Raw genomic sequence first — 18849 nt, 5'->3', positions numbered from 1 at the left:
CCAAACATAAATTTGGCAGATATCCTTAAACAAGGGTTTTTTTCTACTAGCTAAGTAAATATAAAGTCTTCCCCAGTATATAACTTACAAAAACTGGTAAAGTCAAAACAATAAAGATGCAAAGATGGCATCTGGTTCTTAAATCTCAGGGTTCAAAGATCAAGCCCATACTTCCTTCAAGAGACTGGTCTGTTTTCTACTGCTATCAAAACAGCTGTGTATTTCAGTTTACTCAAGTAGAAATGGGGAATTTTTAAATGGGTGGATGGAGGCCATGACTCCTACAGTAGCAAGTCCAGGTTTATTCCTTTGAGTTACTAGTTGTAATTATTTTTCCTTTATAAATGATTGTCATCTTTTTAAAAACTACTTATATTGGTCACTATCTTTTAAAAGAAAAAATCATCCACTTTTTAGTATCCTCTTGAGCTTCCTGTTACTGCATTTGATGAGTGATAGCATATGTTAAGAACAGTGGATTCTTCGTTGGCTTTACAGAAAAGGAATATGGCAACTATATTAAGTGTGCATGATACAGATATAAGAGTTGTATTTAATAAGTGAGTTATCATTTGGTTACAAAGCTGGCTGTTCCTTTAGGGAATTCCCCCCCCCCCCCTTTTAAAGCGCCTGATCTAATGAATATTAAATTCAATGAGACAGGCTCCAGGACAGTTAAGTCGAAAAGGGGAAGAGTATAGGTCATATGTTCAGATTTTATGAGACCTCTCAGCCCAGCCTTCTAGTAGAAGTTGTTCTGTTTTCTTGGTGTTAAGGATTATCAATTCCAATTTAGTGGCACTTCATTCAGACGTACTTTTATACATGTACACTGAAATTCAAGTGATGGCCAGTTAGGGTGGTGCTGTGTATTTCTGAATATTAAGTATCTAAATAAGGATGACGAGATACAAAAATTTAGGCACCCATTTTTGAAAATCAGCTTGTATGCCTATGCAACACTGTATTTAAACAATACAAATCATATATATAGTAGCCCAATGTCTGTGACTCTAACGCTGAAATGCTGGCTGTCCCCTCTGGGCGGCACTGCTGCCTCCCGCCATGGCACTCGGCTGACTTCTGCGCCACTTAGCCGGGCTGCCGCAGGGGAGCAAGCAGCGCAAGCGGCCGTTTGGGCACCGTGGTCCCCCGAGTGAGAGGCAGGAGGGAGAGGAGAAGAGAAAGAGAGACAAAGAGAGAGGCAGGAGGAAGAGGAGAGAGAGAGAGACGGAGTGAGAGACCGGAGGCTCAGGAGAGAAGACTGACGCGGAGAAGAGACCTGAAAATCCTGTCTTCTGATGGGCTAATTGGCTAGTATTTTTATAAAGACCTTGTGGGTTTAAAACACTGTTCTGTTTACTTTTAAACCTTATTTATAATACCTTAATTTATAATATCTATATTATAACATGAGTCTACTACATTGCACAATACTACTCTACAGAACCTACTGTACATATATCCATATGCACAAAAGCAGCAAACAGAATAAATAAATAATAAAGAACGGAAACACCAACTTTGGAAGTATGATGTTTTTAATTCACTGCAACAACTGAAATTAAAGGAACAAGTAGTCCTGTGACACCTCAGAGACTAACAAATTTATTAGGTCATGGCCCACTTCATCAGATGTGTTGGAGTGGAAATTACACAATTCAGGGTATATAGAACAGCAAAAGTAGTTACTGGTCAATTGTAGAACCAGTGTTAATGAAGCTAATTAAGCCAGGGTGCGTGTGCCTCATTCATAATATGTGATGTGGAGATGTGAATATCAAAGGCAAGGAAGCTGCCTATGTAGTATGTTAACCAGTTATGATCTTTATTCATGCCTAAGTTGTTAGCACTGAACTCGTAAATGAACTCCAGTTCAGCTCTTTCCCTCTGTAATTGGGTGATAAAATTCTTTTGTTGAAAAATGGCTACGTTTAAATCCATTATTGAATATCCAGGATCATTAAAATGTTCACTTATGGGTTTGTGTGTGTTAACATTCCTGATGTCTGATTTATGTCCATTTATCCTTTTGGTGTCAAGACTGCCCGGTTTGACCAATATACGTGACAGAGGGTATTGCTGGCACTTGAGGACATATATTACATTAGTGGATGTGCAGGTGTCTGAGCCCCAGATGTTGTGGCTTATGTGGTTAGAATTTTCATCAGCCATTCTGTGAAATTAAAGGACTTATTCTAGATCCTAATTTTAGGACCAATATGCCTGGTGTGTTTACTGGTTGATTATTATTATCATCATCATCATCATCACATTGATTATTTCCATAAAAATATTTTAACATTCCCAACAAACATTCACATCTGGAAGAAACAATGTTAATAAATGTTAACAAACAATTAGATTTTCTACAGTACTATATAAGTGCTCTGAGAAGTTAGACAAGCAGCATTTTCTCATTTTATAGTTGAAGAAATTGTGCAAAGGAATAAAGGTTTTTTTGGGGGGGGCTTAGGAAACTTGGAAATTAAGAGTAATGGCCTGATTCTGCAGTGAGGCTCTGGAAAACTGCACAGAAATTATAACAAGAATGAAGCTTAAATGAATAGGAACAAATATAATTTTAAGAATCACTTTAGAAAAATCTTCCATGCTTCAAACTTTCAATCCTCTGGTGACAGTTTTCTGAGTTATTCAGAAATGGCTCTGGAGTACATTCTTATCTTTTGTCTACCACATTTTTCACAATGAAATGAAGTACTCTGAAAAGGAAGCTATCTTGCTTTTAACCACAGGAAAATGATGAGAGTCACTGGGTCAAACTGACCTGGTAGAGATTTGCTGATGAAGTTGAAGCACAAATCTCATAAGCTACATCTAACATTGCAGAGCTATTTCGGAATACCAGAAGTATCCTGAAATAACTATTTTGCATCTTTTGAGCAAGCCCATTATTTCAAAATATAACAGGCTCGCTATTCTGATGTCCCTGTAAACCTCGTTCCATGAGGAGTAACGGACACTTTGGAATAGCACTCAATTTCTAAATAGTTTATTTTGATAAACTCAAAATTAGCTACACAATTTGCATAGCTCAAACTGTGTAGCTTATATCGAGCTACGGGTGCAGTGTAGATGCACCCATACAGTGCATGAAAAGGTTAGAGTGCCTTTCATGGATCTGTATTTCCCCAATATACCCCATCTCCCTGTTGTTATCCCATTTGATTTCAACAAACAATTTTTTACTTTTGGTAATTAAAATATTTCACAATATACTGGGAAAGCTTAAACAGTGTACAATATCTAATTTCATTAGTTCATATTCTAAGGCTTTTTCTGGACTGGGTGACCACTACTCCCCCCAAACCCTATGTAGTACTCATAATGGCATACCAGGATTAGTTCTACCTGCACCCTGTCTAGGGATGTTAGCTATCAGGTTTTTGTGTAAACGTGTAATTGCTGGAAATTTTAGTGGTTACGTGTTTACACACAGGGATGGAGATCAGGCAGAAGTACCGCGAGGACCAGCTTCTGCCCGCTCACCCCACTCCCTCTGATAAAGAGGTAGCCACGTAGAAGGTAGGTAGCTCTGCAGGAGCCAATGTGTGGGAGCTATGGGATTCCCGCATGTACCAGCTCACACCTGCCCTCCACAACTTGCACTGCTGCCTTTCTATCAGAGGCAGCAGCGCAGGTGAGGCAGACAGCTCCAGGGGAACCAATCGTCATGGGGAGCTCCCTGAACATCGGCTCCCTCCTGCCGCCTCACTGCTGTTTCTGTGAGAGGAGGGGGTAGGAAGAGGCAGTTCCACAGAGAGACGGCTCTGTGGGAAGCAGTGGGGGAGGCAGAGGGAGGCAGCTTCCCATGTTTATTGGTTCCTCCTCCCCCCCCCACTCCCGCTTGCTGCCTCTTGATTACGTTTATGAAAACAGCAGGTGAACTAAGTCATAAGATCATAAAAATGGCCATGCTGGGTCAGACCATCTAGCCCAATAACCTGTCTTCCAACAGTGGCCAATGCCATATGTCCAAGAAGGAGTGAATAGAGCAGGTAACCATGAAGTGATCCCTCTCCTGCCATCCATCTCCAGCCTCTGACAAACAGAGGCTAGGGACACCATTCCTACCTATCTTGGCTAATAACCATTGAGGGACCCAACTTCCATGCATTTATCTAGTTCTTTTTTGAACCCTGTTTACAAAAGTCATTAAACTATACGATCATCTGACCACTTAATACAATTCTGTATATACAGAAACTAGCAGACTCTCGTTGCTCTCTAGGGGATAAAATAAGTATTTCTTTCTGAATACCTCATATTTCATTGGCAAATGCAGTAGAAACAGACAAATATCATAACAAATCTAATCACACTTTATAATCACATGGTAACACTGAAGTACTCACGAGAATGAATTCCTTTGAAGCAGTGTCATGAAAACGAAGCTCTGACACCTCTGTTTCAGAAGCTGCCAGCCACTGCAGGGTTGTTCTCAGCTGAGGGTCCACCATATGTGGTTCCATGTCAACATTCACTATTAGCAGTGTCTTTCCCACCTGCCCCACACCTATTATTAAAAATAATATGCAAATGATCAAATCCGTAAGCCAACTTCAGACTCTTATGAGGTAGCTGACCTAGGTATTTAATGAGACTGTATATATTACAGTTCTTATTCTTAACTCTGATTTTAACAAACGTTTTGATAAAGTAGCACCGATTGGAAAACACACTGGCCTATCTTCCTATATAGGCTGGGAGGGAGAAAAGAAAGCACCACTAGCTCAACAACTTATGGCTAAACTAAAGCATACCTGAAGAGAGAAAGAAATCTAATCTTGATTTAAAGAGTCCAAATCATAGAATATTTATCACATTCCTTGGTAATATATTTGAATGATTATTACCCGCATTGTTAAAAGCGAGATGTGGGGGTGGGGAAGGAGGGAAAGGACTGAGAGGGCAAAGAGGCCCTGGCTAGAGGGGGAGAGGGAGGGAGAAGGGGCCCAGGTTGGGGGAGAGTGGTCCAGGCTGGCAGAAGGGAGAAGTGGCACTGGCTAGCAGAACTGGAGAGGGAGAAGGAGCCCTAGCTGGTGTTGCCGCAGCCCAGCCCTCCCCGGTGGCTGGGTGAGAGACGGGGTTGCCTACCCCCGTGACAGGAGGATTGGTGAGTGCAGCAAGCAGGGGGCGCAGCCCCCTAGTCAGCTTGAAATCCACTAATTTCGACTTCCAACTACTAGGTGTACTTGTTTAACCCTCAACTGCTAGACTGAGCCATGCTATGAACGTATCTCACTCCCTGAGAGTAATGAAGGGGAACAATTAGCAGCCTCCTTGGGGGGAGGGCCTACAGCCCTCCCCCCATGGCTAAATAGCTCCTTGCCCCCTGCCCTTCCCACACACACATATACCCCAGGCCCCTGTCCTGAGCCTCTCCTCACACATCCCCACCGTAACTCCTGCACACACGCTACATCAACCCTCTGCCCTGAGTCCATTCTCACACACCCCAACCCGGACTCCTTCACCATCCCCACACACAGCCCCCCTGCCCTGAGCTCCACCACACACCCACAACAATCCCATACTTAAATTTCTTACTGGTACTGTTTATCACACCCCTCTAACCTACTGCCCTGAGCCCCCACCAATACAAGAGTACCTGTAAGAAATTTAAGTTACTTTCATCTCTGCCTTCACAGGAGAATACAATTTCATTACATTATTACACAAATGGTATTAGCCACTTAAAAGATAACTGTGTGTATAAAGACAAGAAAAGCATTAATAATTTAGTCCATTATCTTCCTCAGATACTTGCAGATGCTAAGTGGCAAGCCAAATTTTCTTTATTTTCCCTTAACATCTGTTAATTTTCCCCCAAAAAAGAACATAGCTGTATTCAGCATCAGAAAGCATGTTTTCCCCACATCAAATCCCTTTCATCTTGTGCAGCAAAATTCACTTCATAGTGGAAAGAGTTAACTTGAAGTTTCATCTTTTATACTTTACAGGCTTCACCAGCGAGCAAACTTTTTCTGGTCCGACCTAGAACATCTTCCCAATATATGGGAGTGTCAGCTAGAACAAAAGTGTCATAACCATCAATAATACAGGCTCTCCACTTTTATCTAGCCCTGGGCTCACAGACCTATGGACTTAGGCTAGAAAAGACCATCATGATTAACTAGCCTAATCTGTAAATCACAGGCCACAGAATTCAGGTCTAATTTAGCAGTGGAAGATCAATTTTCTAAATGAGTCTACACTATCAAGGCAGTTCCATTGACTTTAAGGGCCACTGAAGCTGATTTTAGTATTTCTGTTTTTAACAAGGATAATGCAAAATTCAAACTTGCTTGGTAGCATTTTATGGTAGTGTAGACCCAGCGTTGTGAAAATCAAAGTGCTTGGCCTGTGGAAGGCATCCCACAGTGCTCCTCTGTGATTGCTCTGGCCAGAACTTGTGACTCTATTGCTTTCCAACAGGACAGGAAAAGCCAGGATAAAATTTTAATTTCATTTTTTCATTTCCCATGTGGCCAGTGAGCATGCCTCAGAGGAGGCAGCACACCTGAGAAGCACATGTGGCCATGAGTTGAAGTTCCATGAGCTCCAGGAATCAGAGGCACAGAAGGGTGCCAGCATGGAGTGTGCAGGAGATCTTGGACCTCATTGAAGTATGGGGAGAGAAATCCATTCCCTTGGATCTCCTAAACAGTGAAAGAAACTAACATCTATGCAAAGATAGCAAAGTGCATGGTGGAGAAAGGATACCTCAGGGACTTACAGCAGTGCTGTGTTAAAACAAAGGAGCCGAGGTAGTCCTATTACAAGACAAACAAGGCAATCAGATAGTCTAGTGCATCACTGAAAACATGCCAGTTCTATGATCAGCTGCATGCAATTCTAGAGGGGGACCTGACCAGCTTTCCAAGCCAGACTGTGGAATCCTCCCAAGACACTGAGGGCAGCAGCTTGAGAACAGCATGGTGACGGAGGAGGAAGTGATTGAGGAGAATGATCAGCTGATGAGCAGCAAGAGCCAAGAACTTTTTATAACCTTGGAGACTAACTCCTCCTTCCAGGACATCTCACAGTTGGGCACTGGTCCTAGGGAGAGCACTACTGGTGAGTTCCCTTTTTTTTCTTGCAATAAGCAGTTTAAGGCAATTGGGTGTGATGTATAGTGCACTCTGTGCCTACACAGTGAGAGGGGCCTGGAACATCTTGTTAACTAGTCATCTGGAGCAGGATCCCTCCCTGCATAGCTTCATGAACCTCTCTTATAGGAACTCTTTGATTCTTCCAGAAGGTTTCTGGGAAGGCCAACTTTATTCTGTCCTCTTCCAGAGGAGGACACCTTCCCACATCAAGACAGCAAGTGGTGTGGCATCATTGCTGCATCCCAAGCATTGCAGGATAAGACCCAGGTTTCTGGCCACGTTCAGTCAGCATCCTCTCCCTATCACTCCATGTGATTTGGAGAATACTGGCATCTCACATGGCAACCTGCATGAAGGAGGTGGTGAAACTATTAGCTCCTGCATCTGCTGCTAGCATGGTTTCAGCCTCTTGGTTCCCCCTCCCTTCCTCCCGCAGGCTCCTTGGAAAGCAGCACTCTCTCAGGAAGTGGGGTGTGGTGGACACAGATAAGGGAAGCCATGTGAGCCACTATCCTGTCCTGCCAGCATGACCAGGGCCTATCATCCCTCCCACCTGAAGGCTTCTGCAGGATGGGAAAATAGCACTCTCCTGGGAAGCAGGGTATGGTGGACACAGAGGAGGGAAGTAATGTGAGCTACTGCCTTGCCCCCACCAACCACCTCCTGCCTACAGGATAATGACCTGACAGGCCCCTTACCATGCCTGCCTCCAAACCACATTGAGTCCAGATGGTCCCTTGAGAACTCTGTAGTGTATCTGCTATAGAGTGGCTGCTTTAAAGCATAACTTTGGCCTTGCACAGAACACATCTCCATTGTCTTCAGAGACACCTTCACTGTATGTTAACAGATTAGGTTTTAGACTCCATAACGTGTTTCCTGTAATGCAGAGGTTCTTCACCTGGGGGTAATTAGGCATATTTCCAGAGGGTAATAAGTTTAAAATACAACAGGTGTACAATTTTGTTCAACATACTGTATGAGAATACTGTATGAGAATACATAAGAATTATTAATTGTAATTTTCTTTTTGCCTCTTGCCATTTAAAAAAGGAGGAGGGGTAATTTTGGTTTATTGATTAAGCTTAAGGGGTAACAGAGCCAAAAAGGTGAAGAACCACTGCTGTACAGTGTACACTTGTAACTTTTCATTATAGCAGGAACAGCAAGAAGCTTACTGTATACTCCCCAGGATCCAGCAGCTGTCCAGCTCGCACAAATTCACAGGTGAAAAATGGACCAGAGAAGGAATGTTTAAAGAGCAGCAGGAAAGGACAGTGTGCAAGGAACTGCAAGCGAAGCACCATACTGTCTTTTCATCCCTGACAGCTTTGTTGGAGCAGCATGACGGCATGCCTGGAGAGGATCCCCTTCCTATCCCTTGCAGAACAACTTTCCCTTCTGACTCAGTTCCATAGCCTCCATTTCCAAGGGGACTCCATGGGGGAGTAGAAAGGAGAGGGAGATACCTCAAGGACAGCCATACACTGCACTTCCAGGGAAGTGTCACAAAGAAAAAGGCTGCCGTTCTCGCATTTCTGGTACTTATATCCCCCCACCAAGGGTCCCTCCATGAACTCCTTTTCTGTCCCTGCGGTGGTTCCTAAATTACAAAAAAAAGCATGATCTCTGGGGAAAAAAAAGTCTCTTTATTGCTTGTATTACAGGGGTGGAGAGGAGGATTACAGGCAAACACACTGAATACAGGGGGGCACCTCAGAGTCATCCATGAATCTCAGAACTGGCCATTCATAAAACTTTCTTTCAAAGCCTCTCTGATTTGCACTGCCCTGTGCTGTGTTCTCCTTATCACCCTAGAGTCTGGCTGCTCAAAATCTCTGGCTAGACACTCTGCCTCCATCCACCACCCCTTTCCCCCTTGCTCTCACAAATATTATGGAGCACACAGCAGGCTGCCACCACAAAGGGAACGTTGCATTCACAGAGATCTAACCCAGTTAGTAGATGCCTAAACCTTTTTAAATACCCCAAAAACACATTATACCACCATTCTGCACTTGCTCAGCCTGTAGTTGAACTAGTCCTTACTGTGGTCTAGGCTGCCCACATATGGCTTCATGAGCCTCGGGAGCCCAGCCTACTCCTGGGTTGCCACGGATCACTACTGGCATTTCCATCTCTCCCATTCTAATTTTTCAGTCAGGGGGAAAAGTTCCAGTTTGCAGCTTTCTGAGGAGGCACAAGTTCCTAAAGTTGCGTGCATTGTGCACCTTTCTTGGCCATCCCACTTTGATGTCAGTGAAAATGCTCTCGTGATCCACCAGCGCCTACAGTACCATTAAGTACGACCATTTGAGGTTTATGCACTCATTGGCAGGGTGGTTGGGGGCTAAGATGGGTATTCCATCTATTGCCCCACCACATTTAGGGAACCGCATTGTGGCAAAGGCCTCTACCATGGTATCCATATTTCCCAGAGTCACTATCCTCTATAGCAGAATGGTATCGATTGCTTTGTCTACTTGCATAACTGCAGTTCCCACTGTAGATCTCCCCACTCCAAACTGATTACCAACTGATTGGTAGCTGTCTGGTATTGCAAGCTGCCACAGAGCAATTGCCACGGACTTCTCCACTGTCAGAGCAGGTCTCGTTCAGCTGTGCCTGCATTTCAGAGTGGGGTAAAGCCATTCACAAAGTCCAAAGACAGTGGCCACTGTTGATTACCTCATAACTTGCATCACTATTCAGTCCCACTAGTCCAGTGGTCCCCAACACAGTGCCCACGGGCGCCATGGCACCTGCAGGGGCATTTGTGTGCGCCCACCAAGTGCTCGGGTCTGGCCTGGCCCCGGGCATGTGGCGATGCATGGTACCGGAGCCGGCCCCGGGCGCATGGCGCACGGTAAGCACTGGCCCCGGGAGCGCCGCCGCCTGCGCGGCGCTTGGGGAGGGGGGGCACCGGCGCTGGTCGCACGGCACTTGGGGGGGGCGCCGGCCTTGGGCGCGCAGTGCATGGGGTGGGCCCCGCCCCGAGCACTCGGCAGGCGAACGGCCACACCCCCTGGCGCCCGGCAGCCTCTAAAGGTTGGGGACCTCTGCACTAGTCTGTGCTTGCCTCACAGCACCAGAACTGACATTCCACGGTCTCCACAGGATCAAATACTGGCTGCATTTCTAATTTGCTTGAAAGTGCAAAGGCTTGCTTAAACAGCATGTCCATGGCACCTAAAGATTCCTCCTCATCCTCTTCCTGGAGTGACATGCATACGCTCTTAACATACTACACCATTAGGCGCACCAAGGTAGGCAACATCACAATGCTTTGATGCACAAGATTCACATGCTTGTGCTGCTATGGTGTCTAAGCGGGTAACCTGGGTTGAAAAGGGTGCGAAAAAACTGTTTTCTGTTCATCTCAAGCAAGGGGTGAGGGAGTAGACAAGCATATTTTGGGACACTGACAGCATGAATCCAGAACCGCCTGCTGCAGTTTTGGTCCCAAAGTGCACTGGGAGTAGAACCTAAAATACAAAGCAGCAAAGGCACTGTGGGATAGCTACCAACTCTGCATCGCTCTCAAAGTCGGTGGCAGTTTCCCTACTGGCAACGTGCTAGTTTGAACTACATTGAATTCTTGTGCACAATGGGGACATGGACCTGGGACTTTACCAAATCAGGTGGTAAGAAATCAATCTTAAATTTTACTTATCTCATAGTGTAGACGAGGCCTCTCTAGCTTAAACTGGCAAGAGACTTATACCTCTGCTGTAGAGAAAGGGCATCAGTCCCTACCCATCTGACCATGGGAAAAATTTCTCCCCATCAGCTGGATCCTGAGCATGTTGGCAAAACCTACCAGCCAGATACACAGGAAAAAATTCTCTGTATTAACTCATAGCCCTCTCCATCTACTATCCCATCTCTGACCACTGTTGATATTTGTTGCTAGTAGTCACAAATGGGCCAAATGCCATTGTAGGCAGTCTCACCATAACACCCCCTCTATAAACTTAACAAGCTGAATCTTGAAAATTGGGCTATTTGGCCCCATTGCTCTCCTTCGAAGAATGTTTCTGAACTTCACTCCTCTGATTATTAGAGCCCTTCATTTAATTTCAAGCTTAAACTTGTTGATAGGCAGTTTATATCCATTTGATCTTATCTCAACATTGATGCTTAACTTAACTCCCCTCCCTCCATGGTATTTATCCCTCTGAAGTATCCTCTCAGCCTTAGTTTGGTTAGGCTCAACCAATCAAGCTCCACAAGTCTCCTCTCAAAATGTGTTTTCCATTCGTCTGATCACCCTTTTGAGGCGCAGTGCAGGAGCATGCCCAGAGGGCACTGTATGCTGGCTATCTGCTGGAGTAAAATCCTTTGGCAGCTCAGCATCTATAGAGTTACCCTCAGAATCAATGAACTGTAACAGATTCCTTGATGGGCCTTATTCTGTGCTGCACATGAATTTATACTTCCAGTGAGCTAGACACAGTATTCAATGGCTTATGTTAATAGAAGCATGTGGTATTGGAACAGCACTACAATATACATTTTCCATATACCAAAGTTTAAAGAGTGTTAGTGGTTATGGCTACCCTACACCTGCATGTCTACCCTCACACTAGCAGGGCTTATACTACAAGGCAAAAACAGCTGAGTAGATACGGTTTGATGTTGCAACTCAGACAGCCATTCATGCTCTAAAGTCCCTCTCCTTCCCAAATTAAGCCTAAGCAGTAACATCAAAGCAATGTTTCTACAGTTATTTCAGCATGCTAAGCCCTGCTATTGCAAGTCTGTGGAGCCAGACTGGGAGGCCCTCTCTGAAATGCAGGGCACACATACCCTAAATGTTCTTGATTAACAATATCCCTCCATACTTACTTAATTTGGAAACATATTTGTATTACAAGATTGTTACATTGCCACGTGCATACTATCAAAGTAAAAGTGCTATTAAAAATAATCCATGTAAATCACAAACGTCAGTTGCAGGAATAGGGATGTAATAGTATAGTCAATTAATCTATTAACTATTAGCTATAGACTACACGCATTCCCCTCCTTCCCACTGCCAGTACATTTTTTAGCAGGTTGGACAGCAGCCCAGCTCAGTCCTGGCTCACGCTGCATCCGGGACCTACCCCTGCTGTGGCTCTTCATTTAAAGTGTATTAGGAGCCAGGTGGGCAGGCAGCCTGGCTTAGTTTCAGCTCGTGCTGGGTCCAGGAGGTCAGATCCTCTCCCTTCCCATCTCCCCTAGACAGGGACTGCTGCTACCATGCGCTGATCCTCCTAGTAGCGGAATGGCAGGGAGCTCCTCAGGAGTGGGCTACCAGCCCCACCCCCAGGAACTATAGACTAGTCAAGTAACCAACAGAAATTCATGAGGTTAATCAACTATTCAATTAACCGATACTTAACATCCCTATGCAGCAACTTGTGCTGAAATCATCATTACCTTCCACGGTATTCTTGGGATCTTCATCTTTATCTTCTGTTCCATCACTGGATTTTTAAAAATAAAATATTGAAGAATTAACAGATACCCAATACATTCAAAATGGATGGCGCCAACCCTAAGAATCAGTGATGAGTGTTAAAGAGAAAAGGAACATGATCATGAAAAAGTATCTTTGCTTCTTACACCATTTCATAATGTAACGGAGTTTAACAAGTTCCCAAGATTTTTTTATTTTATTTTTTAACAATTAAAGAAATCCTAACATAATATGAAAAAAATTCTAAGGGATTTAAAAAAAACCCCCCATGTTGTTACTTTAGAGTAGCTTCATTACAAAAGACAAAAATAGTTCACTGCATTCTTTCAGTTTATACTATTCATATTAAAGACCCCCACAATAAAACAAATTAGAAGTTTTCATAAGCTGAAGCAAAAGAAAAAACGAAACAGAAATCCTGTAGGAAGCAAGCTCTTGTTTGCATGACAAAGTAAATGAAAGAATTATGACTAGCAAGCAGAACATGCACAAAAGTTATTTTTCATTTTGCAATTAGACATTCACATTTTAGCACAGCAGAATTTATCCATTCAGCATGAATTAAGGAAAACCATATCATGATTAAGTGAAAAAGCATTCTGATATGTATCAGATGAACACATTAATTGTATCCCTCACTTTCAAAAGTGATGATTTCATGCATTAATTATGAGGAACCTTTCTGTTTAAATTTCTGGACTCGACCAACCTGTCTGATGTTGGAAAGGATAAATTCTCCTCATACATATCTCCTTCTAAACCAAGACTGCTCCAGCTACTGCTGTTACCATTACTGCCAGGGGAAGAAGAGAACAGAGCTGAACTAGAAAAATACAATAGCTCAAAGTAGAACCTTTATTTTCTTCAAAGCTGCTTTGTCAAGGTATTTGATGTGTAAGCATTGCAACTTCCTAAACAAGTTTGCTCAAACAGAATATAAGCCTGAGCATTAGTGCTGTTCACAACAGCAAGTTGCACAATCATGAAATCTGATGAGGGCTCTAAAGTGGTGACAGGATTAATCAGTACTCTCACTCATTTTCCAAGTCACTGCTTACAGTGATTCTGTCCTCGGGTCCAAATCTACAGATCTTTATTTGTACATATAGTCTCACTGATTTCAACAGGACTGTTCACGAAGGTAAGCATATTGATATAAAATATAAGGAAAGAGCTTGTACAAGTATATACTGTGAAGAAGGCTTCCCAATGAAAAATCTTTCTGTAAGTCTCATTCCAAAAACCCAGCAGTGATCTACAACAGGTCTGATTAGCAGGAAAAGTTTAGAATTGAAAAATGGATTACTATGCAGAATATATTTTACTTCACCAGAACTACAAGTGACTTTTAAAAATTGTTCTTTATTGTTCAGAAGACTTCTAAAGCAAGACTTTTTATTTTGCTACAAGATTTCATTTCACTAGTAGTTGGAGATCCATTCCACAGACAGATTGCATTCATTTTTATGTTTCTGTGCAGGACAAAGTTAAACTGGGTAAAACACCACTCTAAAACAAAGAAGTGAATGCTAATTAAACTAGAATCTGTGGAGTCTTCCAAAATATATTTATATGTTGCACACCTCGAATTCAACCAGTTTGGTGCATTTAACTAAGAACATGCTGTGTTTTAGTACGTCTGTTCACTATTTCCAAATAAAGAAAAATAAAAGCAGCAATTTCTAGAGTCTCAAAAAAAAAAAAAAAAAAAAAAAAAAAAAGCAAACTAAGTTCTAAAATTGCAGCAAACCAACTAAAATGGCACAGCTTTAAAAAAAGTTAAACCATTTCTCACATTCACAGAAGTATTGAACATGCAAGTACAACAATAACATGAATAATTACAATGCTACACAAGCTAATTATTTTATATAGGCTGTTGTGAAAATATTTCTCAAGCAACAGTGTCTATACGCTATGAACATTTTTATATATACATACAAAAAAAGATGAAGTTTAGTTCTGAATTACCATTAAAGCATTTCACAGCACAAACATTAATTATAGTATATTTAGATGACTGCTTTACCAGTACATACAGCACCTTTCATCTAGAAATTCTGAAGCATAACTAAAAGAAAGACACTAAAACTAGAAAAGATCAGTAAAAAGTGAGCAGATTTCTCAGTCAGATTGTAAAAGTATGATGCCTGGACTCGAACAGAATTACTTTATACATAATGCTACTCTGGTTTAAGGATATGTTAGCCTGCAAACATCACTCTAAAGGGTGATGCTTACCTATTCTGGATAACCAGTAACCAATGCGGGCTGGAGCAGCTCCCAACCTGCAGGTGGGGAGCTGCTCCAGCCCTGCAGGGGGCCTGTCACTGATAAGAGCTGCTCTTGTCTGGAGCAGTCCATGTCCACAGTGAGCCCAGGCATCCCTCAGGTAGGGGCTGCTCCAGCAGGGCACGGGAGCCGGGAGCCAGCAGCAGCTCTAGCCCCTGTTTGGACCCTAGGAGCTGTGAGAACCAGCCCAACATGGGGTTGGAAAAAGAGTCCTGTAAGCTGGGGGCTGTTCCAGCCTGGATCCTGCTTTACTAGGTTAACGTTCAGTTCAGTCAACCCAACATTTAATCGGTTAAACTGGTTAACTGATTAACCAGGATTTTACATCCCTACTCTGATTATGGAGCAGCTTTATACATTTTCAATAAGCCACACTAATGTTTGAATTAAACTAGATACTCACCCACATGACTACACTGCAGAGTAACAAAGCATGTTTTTTTGTAAAGTGAATTTTGTGCTGTTGCTAGATTAAGAGCTCTGGCGAAGGAAGTCCTTTATCCACAGAACATGCAATGAACAGGGTTATTACAAAGCTTCTTTACATTGCCCTCATCCATGAGTGATAGAGAAAAACTAGTGGAAAAAGTAAAACTTACTGGCCTGTCAAGTAGGTGTCTTTTGTATTATGTACATGTATTCACTAGACTAGACACTGAACTAAAAACTACCAACTACCTTTAGAAAGGCCATTAAATTGCTATTGGATTAGAAGAATCCTAGGTCACATTTACCACAGTAAACTGGAAATAAGGCTTTGTAACCTAATACCATTCTTCCAAGGCATTCTGTCCCCTAAGCAGAATACCCATTCTTGCATCTTCAAAGAATCTGCATTATTCCCATCTGTCTTCTACCCAAAAGCAGAACAAATCTCTCTAAATCCCATTACAATAAGTGTATATACTGTCAAAAGATTGTTTAAGAGTCATTACAGAGAATGTACTCTTTTCATGGAACATAAGAGGAAAATAAGACATGCTGAACAGGACTGCAACAGCTTGAGGTACAGATGCTTTACTCAGGAATTCATCCTGTGCGTAAGGTACCTAAACCAATACAAATAATGGGTCTAGCTCTTATCATTATGAAGGTAACTAAATATAGGCTTGGCAGGATTCACAATGTTTATGTAAGAATTGTAAACCTCAATTTCAGCTGAAACACTGAAATTGACAAAAAATATCCGCTGGTAACACTCCAGTCAGAATGAATTCAGCCACCCCAAGAACTGAGAATCACCAGCCCTGCATCTCCATAGTCATAGCTCTGCTTGCCCCCTCCTTAGGAAGGCATGTGGTATTGCTTCTAAGTAGGAACTATTCAGCAGTACTCTGCTCAGCTCATCCTTGCAGAGCTTGGGGGAGGAGGGAGTGGCAGTGGTGTCTGCTGAACTGGGACAGGACACAGTCACCTCTGCACTTTGCACATTAGTGTCTTGAGCCCTTCAGCTGTACAAGGAGTTCCCTGAATCCCTATTTTCAGCGCTGGGCTTGCCCAGTATTGCTGTCGCCCCTGCCCTAGCCCCAACACTACCATCATAACTTCCCATTGTAAATACAAATAGTCAAAACTAGTAAAAAAATAAAATTGACATAACTTCTTGAAAGGGCATAAAAAACCCCTGAGTTCTGTCATGTCTAAGTAAATATAACCTGTACACAGATAGGATGTACTCAGTTTTGGAGACGGTCTGACATCCATCCATATCTCTCACACAGAAGATTAATGGCTACCTGCAATTCAGTTTCAGAACTGAGTGAATGTTTATATAAGAATTGTAATCTCAAATCACTAAGCAAAACTTCATTGGATAAAAACTCCTGGCAGTAAGAGACAATTTAGAAACACCAAAAGGAAAATATATTTTAAATAAGGTAGCCTCTATTTATAGCTTTTACCTTTTGAAACTGCTGATAAAAATAGGTCTATTGCGTCTTCAGAAGATGAATAATAAAAGTTACGTACTCGGGTCCTTTTAAATTTAGATAAATATATTAGTGATAGTGATAACTGTTCACAGTGCTACTGAACGGTGCTGTATCATCACTATGGACAGAAATCAGTTCTACAAGTATCTACAATGCCTATGGTGCAAGCAAAACTACCATAAACACAAAAAAACAAAGTTGTTTATTGCTAAGCCTGAACATTCTGAAGTGATGTGGTGGGCTAAACATGACCAATACAGACGTTTTTAAACAGACACCTTCAATGATGAAACTGAAAAAGGAGTGAACTACTGTGTCAGTAAAGTAGATCTCGTGAGCTACACAACTGTTGAGTCCTTTCAGTGAAAGGGTGAAGAATTTAGAGGTCTAGAAGAGAGGGGCTACAGGATGCTACTGCCACAAAAGCGTTTTAATTTAAGGGTACTTTTAAAAGAGAATGTATGAAAGTCAAATATAACTAAAAGGGGCTCAGGCAGTTCATCTTACCACTTCAGGAAACCTCAGAAGCAAGATAGAGGATATGAAATCCAATGTAACCTGTTCAGTAAAACTTTACAAAAACCTGGTGCAGCAAAGACTATTAAAAGTGATTAAAGCACCCTCTACTGTTCAAAGTCATCTTTCTGTTTCAACACAAAGATACAGATATTACTTGATGATGCACAACAAATATGTAAATATGCAGAAATTACTTTTGTGCTATGTGCCTCAGGCTAATTAGTTTACACAAAAAATCAGTGTTGTATATATTTTGCCATTATGTAGGTCAATGAAGTATTTTTCCTATTACAGTTTTTGGCATTAAGATGTTTATTATTTATTCATTACCCAGTTTCGAAGGGAAACCAAAAAAGACAAATTCAGATCAAAATTCAGGCAGGAGATTTAAAAAACAAAAACAAAACAGGCGGCAAAGAAGGGCTAGCCTGCTAAAGGTTGAAAGATGAGAAAAATGACATACTGCAGCCGCTACCAGCTCATACAGACTGTCAATAATGTTGTTTTGAACAGACTTCCAGTAACTTGTGGATTCCTAGATTCATGATACTGAAGCCAGGAAGGACCATAGTGATAATATAATCAGACCTTCTGAATGACACAAGCTGTAGAATTTCCTGCAAAATAATACCTCAAATGTGTCTTTTATATAAAAGTGCAAATATACTATGAAAGTGCATTAATAAATTTAAATATTATAATTGTGACCAAACATTCTACTCTTCAAAAATAAAGTTTAGTCTATTCTATGCTATGAGTGGGGCTGGCAGCTGCTGGGCAGCCTGGTAGGGGACCCCAGTGGAATCCCCAGCGGCAGTGGGGCCAGTAGCAGCCAGATCAGCCAGAACCCTGTGAAATGGGTGAGCAGCAGGGGTAAGCACCCCAACCCTGGGGGGCCCCACGGAGGGAATCCGGGAGTGGGGCAGCCAGCAGGGGAGTAATGACCTTCTCTGGTCTGGAAAATTCCTTGGTTTGGACCGCTCAGGTCCCAAAAGTGCCAGATCAGGGAGGTCTATTCTGTACTAGAAAACCAAATTCCTTAAAATGTGGTTTACTCTATTTCCAACTCCCTGAAAATCTATTGCTTTGTATTTTGACTTCACACACTTAACAGTCCAAATTCTGCTTTTAGTTCCCTCTGCACTCCCAGTGAACAACATGGTGCTGCTTAACTATAACTGAGGGTAGACTTTATTACTGAAATAACACTATCATAAATCTGGCAGCATAATGTAAAGAAAATGCAAAACAAAAAAAAAAGCCACCGTCAAAAACTTGTGAGAAGTTTCAATTTAGCACAAACATGGCAATTATAACATTTTCTTAGTAGAAAGTGTATTAGTTGTATGCCATTTGAAACAATTTATAAAATAACTGAACTCTATTCTTCATTACATTTTAAGTATAAATTGCAAGGATATGTTTCCAGAACATCTCTCTACCTGTAACAGCAAGGAACATAGTACTGAAGTCATTCTATACGATTGACAGATCTATCTCCCCATTC

The 18849-nt window shown here is 42.2% G+C and overlaps 1 protein-coding gene across 5 annotated transcripts in view; it reads right to left on the bottom strand.

The window, feature by feature from the left end:
- The window catches only part of AKAP11 (A-kinase anchoring protein 11), a 75076-nt gene that overhangs the window by 4726 nt on the left and 51501 nt on the right, over positions 1-18849 (bottom strand). For 4 of the 5 annotated variants that reach the window (XM_075918957.2, XM_089775462.1, XM_075918958.2 and 1 more), the window contains 3 exons: positions 13310-13393; positions 12561-12607; positions 4377-4537 (listed from right to left, as the gene is read on the bottom strand). In XM_075918957.2, coding sequence (XP_075775072.2) covers positions 4377-4537; positions 12561-12607; positions 13310-13393 — 292 coding nt within the window. The remainder of the gene's footprint in view (positions 1-4376; positions 4538-12560; positions 12608-13309; positions 13394-18849) is intronic. The other variant, XM_075918959.2, reaches the window with a different exon arrangement.

This window comes from Pelodiscus sinensis, chromosome 1 (assembly GCF_052426305.1).
Source record: "Pelodiscus sinensis isolate ZL-2025 chromosome 1, ASM5242630v1, whole genome shotgun sequence".
NCBI classification, from domain to species: Eukaryota; Metazoa; Chordata; order Testudines; family Trionychidae; genus Pelodiscus; species Pelodiscus sinensis.
This window is presented reverse-complemented; position numbering and strand designations above follow the sequence as displayed.